At 31.1% G+C, this 8,642-nt stretch overlaps 1 protein-coding gene across 5 annotated transcripts; it reads left to right on the top strand.

Annotated features, from left to right (window-relative positions):
• The first annotated feature begins 4,922 nt into the window (after positions 1–4,922).
• LOC107632077 (zinc finger protein 4) lies at positions 4,923–8,389 on the top strand. 5 transcript variants are annotated; one of them, XM_088508221.1, is made up of 3 exons: positions 4,994–5,334; positions 5,543–5,737; positions 7,121–8,389. In XM_088508221.1, exon 3 carries the CDS (start codon positions 7,216–7,218, stop codon positions 7,957–7,959), a length of 744 nt encoding a protein of 247 aa, XP_088364347.1. In that variant the 5' UTR covers positions 4,994–5,334; positions 5,543–5,737; positions 7,121–7,215; the 3' UTR covers positions 7,960–8,389. The 5 variants fall into 5 exon arrangements, with proteins under 5 accessions (XP_016191198.1, XP_088364344.1, XP_088364347.1 ...); XM_088508220.1 differs by having other exon boundaries at positions 5,025–5,330; positions 5,543–5,614; XM_088508219.1 differs by having other exon boundaries at positions 5,073–5,334; positions 5,543–5,614.
• Positions 8,390–8,642: the final 253 nt, after the last annotated feature.

The following is an 8,642-nucleotide window of genomic DNA, read 5'->3' as shown; positions in this document are numbered from 1 at the left end:
GAATCTAACACATCCCGTATCCAGTGATACCTAACATCAATATGTTTAGATCTTGCATGAAAAGTAGAATTTTTGGCAAGATGAATAGCACTTTGACTATCACACAACAACACATAACAGTTTTGCTTGAAACCAAGTGCTACAAGAAACTTCTTCATCCACAACAACTCTTTACATGTTTCAGTTGCTGCAATAAACTCTGCCTCTATGGTAGAAAGTGCAACACACTTTTCTAGCCTTGACTGCCATGAAATAACTTTCCCTGCAAACTTGACCAAATAACTTGAAGTAGACTTTTGAGAATCAATATCTCCTGTCATGTCTGCATGAGTAAAGCCAACTAGCAAATGTTTCTCACCACCAAAACTCAAACTCAAGTTAGTTGTACCTTTGAGATATCTCATAATCCATTTAACAACATTCCAATGTTCTTTACCTGAATTAGAGAGAAAACTACTCACAGTACCAACCGTATGAGCAAGGTCTGGTCTAGTACACACCATAGCATACATCAAGCTTCCAACAGCTGAGGCATAAGGAATTTCATCCATTGCTTGTTTCTCCTCATCAGTGGTTGGACACTGCTTGGTGCTCAACTTAAAATGAGGAGCAAAAGAACTAGCAACACATTTGACATCATTAATGCCAAACCTTTGAAACACCTTCTTCAACTCACTAATCCTCAAAGCATTCTTGCCCACAATCAAAATATCATCCACATCTTATAATCAACACCTTTTCCCCCCATCTTCAACAGTCTCGATCTATCCTCATAATCAACACCTTTTCCCCCCATCTTCGACAGCCTCTTGTACCATGCTTATTATTTTGGTAGTAAGTTAATTGGTCTCTCATCTTATAAACTCCTCACTCTTCCTTATTTTGTTTGATGTAGGACTAACTTCAATACTCTTCACACTTGCAAAAAGTGTCAAAGTCTTGAATTTCTCAAATTGGGTGATGGTTTTTTTGCTTCATCTGAGATAAATTATTGTAAAATTTTGGTAGTATTAAAATGACTCTCAATTCCCAAATTCTTAATGGTAAACATAGCATCATATCTTTACGTTGAATAGTTACTTTCATTTTGTTTGTCGGTTGTGAAATCAGATAGAGTGATCTTCATGATTAAGTTGAACAAGGTAATGCAAGATTAGAGGTTTTGATGTCATAAAAAAGATTATGATTTAAGAGAATAATATTAGTTTACCTCAAAGAATAATATTATAACTAAGATAAGATGATTGAAAGTAAAACTGAAAAAAATTACTTGTGAAAGAAGTGTTGCATTTGATTATAAATTCAGAATAAAAGAGTGTAATTACAATTAAATAGAGTTTTTGTATATATATATATATCATTATATATGTATAAATATATGTATTGTTTAATTTATTTATAATATATTATATTTTAATATATATTTTATACTAATAATTAATTTTGATGATAGATTTTGATATAGGTCTATATATAATGTCATTTTTGAAGTAACCATGTGTGCTACATTATTCTTTTTTTTCTCTTCTCCATTTTATGATATTTTCAAATCCTCTTCAATGATTAAAGTATTAAACAGAATATCTTATGATAGCCATGCTTCGGTATGCAATCAGAGAGTGTGCGGTAAGAGTTCATCATGGCCATCGACGACGCTCTGGAGGAAAATAAATACTAATGACTTTACTGCGTTTATAGAAAAACAAAATTAAAACAGTATTTTAATTTTCTATAAATATACCTTTTATTATTTTCCTATCCTGTTTTCTAAATATAATATATCAAGGGAAAACATAAACGCCTCTTATGCATGCTCTACGCTTCTGATTTTTCTGGTAGCTCTTGACTCTTGAGGGAACAGTTATTAGATTCATTAGATTGTGAAATCAAAGTCCAAACAAATGAGAAATGTAAAAAAATTAACATTTTTTTATTAATATTAATTAATAATTTTAAATTAATACCTTATTTTAATTTATCAAAATTTATAATTTATAATTTAATTTTTAGTATCTAAATCAAATTAATCAAGTATTAGACAAAATAATAAATTTTATCAGTTATATAATATTTTTTATTTATTTTAAAAAGTAATAGCTTAGGTTTGTGCTATATATAATTATATATATAGAATACTATGAAAAATTTTGATAATATTTAAAATTTTATATTAAATTAATATATTTTTTATTGTTTAAAAATATTTTTCTATTTTAAAATAAAAATATATAATTTTAATTTTAACAATATTTTTTAAATATTATCAAAGTTCTATAACCGCCATATATATATATATATATATTGAAAGGCTCTAAACACAGCTAGCATCGTTAGTGGTCCAGTAATCAATCTTCAGATATTAGAAAACAGTGGGAATAAGTTGAGCCAGAGAGATCAAGATTCATATGTACATGCTGCACTACTTAGATCATAGTCATACATTGAACATTCCTTTCTTAATGAGCCACTTCGAGTTTTCTTTTTTTCATTTTCAATAATTAAGCTATATATATATATATATTATTTCTGGACATTACATAATTTCGAGTGGAGAAATCATCAGTGGCTCTTGGACTGAATGGGGACACAGGAATTTTGACTACTATTAAAGATAAAAGAGAAAAAAAAGTTATTCCCTTATTAAGTAGCGCATAGGTTAGGGACTTATTAGGGTGTTCATCTATAGTTATATACCAACATCCAACAAAAGTGGTTGATGTTTCATAAATATTTAATTAGAAACTAGATTTATTTAGATACACCACAATTAAACGATTATTATTTACATGAAAAGATATCTTCGAATAAAAATAAAAATAATAAAATTATTAGATAATTTAATCCGTTTGATTAAATTACTTAATATAATATGTCTCAATTTTTTTTTAATTATTATGATCATATAAAAATATTTTTATATGAAAAATTATCTTATAATTATTATCATTTGTTGTATCAAATTTAAGTATTTTTACTTCCAGAATCAGCAGTAGTTATGTTTCATTATTATTCCGAAAGAGTCATGTTATCAAATGTGTTAACTTCTTGAAATTAAAGTTCACATGCATGTTTGAGAGTTTTACCGCTACTAGAAAACGGCAATCAATTCAACTAGACTACAAAAGCAAAATGAATTTAAAAATACACCCCTATTTTAATGTCAATCAAAAGGGAGTGGAGGGAAAATAAATAAATAAAAGAAAAGATAAAGAACAATCTGCAACACACAAGTGGGGCAAGATGGGGAAGTTATGGGAGTCCATGAGTAATGACAATGGTAGCTGGGTCAATAAATTGTAAAGAAAAATATCCTCTACTCTCACAAAAAAGGTTAAATTAAATATTGAATAAAAATGGGGCCACTTCTTTCCGTAGGGGAACGGGTAATCCTTTTTAAATTGCAAATGTTATATTCTCAATGATCTATAATTAGAATTTAAAGTTGACTCCTTTAGACTACTATTTATTAACAATGATCTATATATGAACAGAGTTGGGCAGAAAAAGAACTTGGGCAAATACTATTTGTGTATACATACGTAGCCAGTACTAATACCTAATTGATTTTACGTAATAATTAAAGGCACGACTTTAACTTTATGCTAATTTTGTTTATTTAAATAATATAGTAGGGACTAAGAGGGGATTTGTGGTTAAGTGGCTATATGATAGGATGCGAGTGACGACAGAGAAAGTAGGGTAACCCTTGCTTTTATTATTGTCTCTGGTGTTTGCTCTCTTTTAAGTCCTAACAGACACTCACAAAGACAAAGACGACACGGACACCAATAAATACTGCAGCACCTTTTTTAAGTACGCCTACTTAATCAATGTAACTTATAGAATTATTTACAATTATTTATTTCATTTTATTAAATCCAAAAAATTATTATACACAGACAAAAATAAGAGTTGGCCATTGTTTCAAAATTCTGTGCGTATAATTATATGATAAATTTAATTATATATTCATTTAATATATTAAAAAATATAAATTATTGTATTTAAATTAAATCTTAAAAATAAACTTATTAATAAAAGCATGTTGTTTAATAAATACTTCCACAACTTTATAATATATTTTATTTATATTTAAAAATGTTTTTGTTGAAATTTTAACTATAAATTAATTAAAAATATCATAATTTTACATCATAAATTTTTTTTTATTTAAATAAAATAAAGAGAAATCAATATTACTTGATTTTTTTAAACTAATTTTTAAACCATAAATTTTTTATTCCTAATAATATATAAATCGTGTTAAAACTGTGTGTTTTAAATTATATATTAATTGTTATCCTCCTATAATAATTTATGCTTTGAATTATTCTTAAAAAATACATATAAATCATCTAGGTTATTGAGTTTTCAAAATCAATGTAAATCATTCCAAAATATGATAATTTATACGTTTTACACTTAAAAAAATACATTGGGGTAGGATAATTTATATGCAAAAGTTAAATTTTACTAGCTTAAAGTGATTTATTGATTATTAAAAATATATGTTATGAGTTATTAAAAATATATTTACATAAATCACTCTAGGCTAGTGAGAGTTAACTTTTGTATATAAATCATTATATTCCAATGTATTTTAGATGTGAAATATGTAAATCATCACACTTTAGGACGATTTACTTATTTTTAAAACTCAATATCTTAGGACGATTTAGGTATATTTTTTAAAAGTACTTCAAAATATAAATTGTTGTAAAGTGTAATGATTAATATATAGTTTAAAATGTCCCATTCTAAAACAATTTATATATTATTAAAAATAGAAGATCTACGTTTTAAAAATTAGTTAAGAAAATCAAGTAATATTAATTTTTTATTTTATTTAAATAAAAAAACTAATAAAAATACACGTAATAGGTTTATTATGTAATTATATATGATAGAATTGATAATTATATGTAAGCGATGATGATAATTGATAAATTGATAAATTGATAATAGGGGCTTAGGAGTTAGGAGGGTTAGTAGGAAATAGAAACCTCAAATTCGACAAAACAAGTGCCTTCAACTCAGTACATGTTATCTGACTCCTCTGACTTTCCTCCATCATCATCATCATTTCTCTCTCTCTCTCTCTCTCTCTCTCTCTCTCTCTGTGTGTAATCTTATCTCCTTTTAGTTGTTTTTCACTCATCCCTTTATGGACTATGGTGGTGAATGCTAAAAGGAGCATGCTATTGCTACCCTTTCGTCTTCTTGGTTCTTTCTGATTCTCTCTTCCAACTTCAAAGTTGGTACTTGGTAGCATATCACTCAACCAACCTGCACAGGATTTTATTTTTCTTCTTTCGAGTACAGTACTATATGTAAGTAAGTACTTTTTTTTTTTAACCTATATCACCGCCTAAGGATTTGTTTTTGATCATGTCCCTTTATTTTTTTTTTCCCCCTTAATTTTTCCTTTTCTAGTTCTTACATGCATTTGAAGACTTCCATGCTACTTCCTTACTTTGCTTTCCTCTTTCTGTTTTTGTGTTTTTTCCCACTGTTTTCCCCTTTTTTCACACCGCTTTTTCAGTTGCGTGGTTTGGGATCTCATGGAGCTCCAGTCTCAGCTTGCCCAACTAATTTTTGTTGTGCCTGCTTCTTGGCATGTTGAGGATTTTGCGAGTTTTTCTTTTTTATTTGAATTTTGAAACTGTTGTTATGAATTGTATGAGTAATTGTGTATAATCAGTTTCGTAAAGAAAAGGGAAGGGTTATGCCTACTAAAGTGAGTATCAGAAATTAGATCTGTGTTTTAAGTATGAACTGAAAGCTTTCAATTTGGTGTTAGTAACATCCCTTATCTCTTTATATGGTTTAGTGATTTTAGTAACTCGTAATTTCCATTTTCCACTTCTCCTTCTTCTTCTTCTTCTTAATTCTCTTGTCTGACCAACCCAAACCTTGGTTATCTTGGTTGCTATAGTCTCATGGGTGATGTTGGAATAGTTTTGTGTTTCTATGATAATTTGCTGAGAGTTAAAATCTGTCCAATTTCTGGAGATAATTCCCTCTTGATTGTTCAGATAAACAAATCTGATTCAAATAATCATAAATTTTGTCCTGAAAGTTTCCTGCTATGAGGCTTTTTATCTCAGTGTAAAGCTGTAGGTTCCAGCACACTATTCTAACATAATTAGTGATGTGAGAAGGATAAGGATAATTATGTGTTTATTTTTTGATGGAGTGATGATTGGCATTGGTATTCATAAGAAAAGAGTTAACTAGCAACAAGAGTGGCTGACGATTTGTCAGTTTCTTGAGTTGTTGGGTGTTCAGCTAACTGGTGGTGATGGGTAGCTAGAAGAGGGTAAGTGGGTAAGGTAGCAATTCATTGCTACAATTCTTCAAATCTTTTTGTTAAACAAGGCCTCCAATAAGGAACAATCATATTTCTCCGCAAAGCATTTCTCTATTAGCACAATGACTCTGACCAAAAGTTACTTTGACATCTTTCTCTTGAAAAATAATTTAGCCTTACATTTTCTGCTCATATTTCGGTTATTGCTGAGTTTGTATTTTTTTTCCCCCTGCTAAAGAGAGGCGTTGGAATATACAACAGTACAATAGATAAATTAGAGGGAACAAAAAGTTTCTTGAAATGGAACTAATTATCATCTGGTGTGTCAAATACTGTAATGTTAGAACATATGCATGCATTGTGTACATATACATGGACATGTGAGTCAATGCAGTGAAACTAATTATCATCTGTTTTGTATGTACATTATGCTGTTTTGAGTTTTGCAACGACCCAAGTTGGGCATTAAGTCTTACATAGCACACTACTTTATTGTGAAAGTTTTATCAAAAGAGCTTTACATAGTTAAAAGGATGATGATAATGATATGAAAATATGATAAAATAGTCCAACTGAAAGGAGCATAGCTATGTATTTATATTGCAAACTACTAACAATCACATATCTAGTCCTGATTTTTCAATTTTATTACTTCTCAATTTTCTCCTTGCACTGGTTGCTTGTGTGTAAATGATTGGACTGAACGTGGTTTCCTTAACTTATTATTTCATGTTATGTTCCATTTTACAGCCATAAACAGAATTATCTACCTTGAGTAGCAAATAATACAAGTTATCATCATATTTGCAGGTGATAGTATTATGGTAAGACAACCACAGTGATTCGGTGAGGAATTTACTCTGTTTAATTGCTTTCCCCGAAAGAAGTTAGGTGTTAGTATAACCATGATGACTCCAAATTTGAACTTGGAACCTGAAAATTACTCAGAAGGCAGCAGCCAAGTAGCTTCGAGCGTATCGCTCCAAGAAACATCCCCTGAACTCAACAAGGAAAGCACCACTGCTTCCTCCTGTCTTACAAATCTTACAAAGGCCGAAGGTGATCCCGGCTCCGTTACCCTTGACTTGACACTCAACTTCAATGCGAGTGATGGCGAGTTAAAGGGTACTAGTGATGCTAGCAGTGAAGTGGGACCGGAAGCTTTTGCTTCAGGGTCAGCAACTCCCAGGGTGTTCTCTTGTAATTACTGCAGGAGGAAGTTCTTTAGCTCACAGGCTCTTGGGGGTCACCAGAATGCTCACAAAAGGGAGAGGACAATGGCAAAGCGGGCAATGCGAATGGGCATGTTCACCGAGAGGTATACAAGCTTAGCATCTCTGCCTCTTCATGGTTCACCTTTCCGGTCTCTTGGCATTGAAGCTCATTCTGCAATGCACCAAAGACCCACGCCACAATTGAGGGCTCCTGATTTGAGAGCTGGTGCAAAATTTGAGAGGAACCATTTCGGATCACCAATATTCATGGAAGATGAAGATGTTGGACTATTTTGGCCAGGCAGTTTCCGACAGGTCGGGCAGCAAGCCGGTGTTAACATGGTACATGCTCAAACATCCAATACTAATTATTCTCCCATGGCACCTGCTCAACCAAAAGCATCAACATCTCCGGATCTCACCCTGAAGCTTTAGAATTTTTGAGAGATGATACATGCACTGGTGAAACCTCACACAAAGCCTGGCACCACCAAAAATAAGTGGCTGGGGAAGTTCCTCATTCATCATCTTCAATCCTAACCGTAGTTTCTGGGCCGATCATTGTTCTGTTTATGGGTTTATGATGGTTTTGAATGGCGTGTGTATCATCATCATCTTGCATGAAAGATATTTCATCTTGATTTGATTCTCTAGAGACATGGAAAATTATGATTAGTTAAATAGCGCGCGTGCATTGTACAGTGAGATATGTATTATCCAATGGCGGTGTTAGCTTATTTGAATTTCTCATTATTATTAATTGTATGCTCCCATTTGGATTTCACTTCATTGTTGATGTTGTAGCTATTATTGCTGTGTAAGTTTAGGAAGACAAACTAAATAAATGTTCTATATATTTCTACAATGTTTGTTGTGATAATCTGATAGAATGTGTGACTAAACAGGTTCCTCACTCGAAGGAAGTGCTAGTTTGTGGAGTCCAGCGTAGGATTGCACTCCAACTTCACTTTATCTTATTATATTCCATATATTCTAATGCTATATAGGCTTATTACTGTGCTGCTTTCTCTGCTTAAATTTTCATGGAAGATACCTATAGTAACTACACGAGGTCAAGGTGGTCAAAGGAGATTTACGTGTCAACAATTTTACTGCAC

This window comes from Arachis ipaensis, chromosome B3, assembly GCF_059453495.1.
Source record: "Arachis ipaensis isolate K30076 ecotype BB chromosome B3, ASM5945349v1, whole genome shotgun sequence".
NCBI lineage: Eukaryota > Viridiplantae > Streptophyta > Magnoliopsida > Fabales > Fabaceae > Arachis > Arachis ipaensis.
Note: the sequence above shows the minus strand (reverse complement) of the source record. Positions and strands in the feature narration are given on the sequence as shown.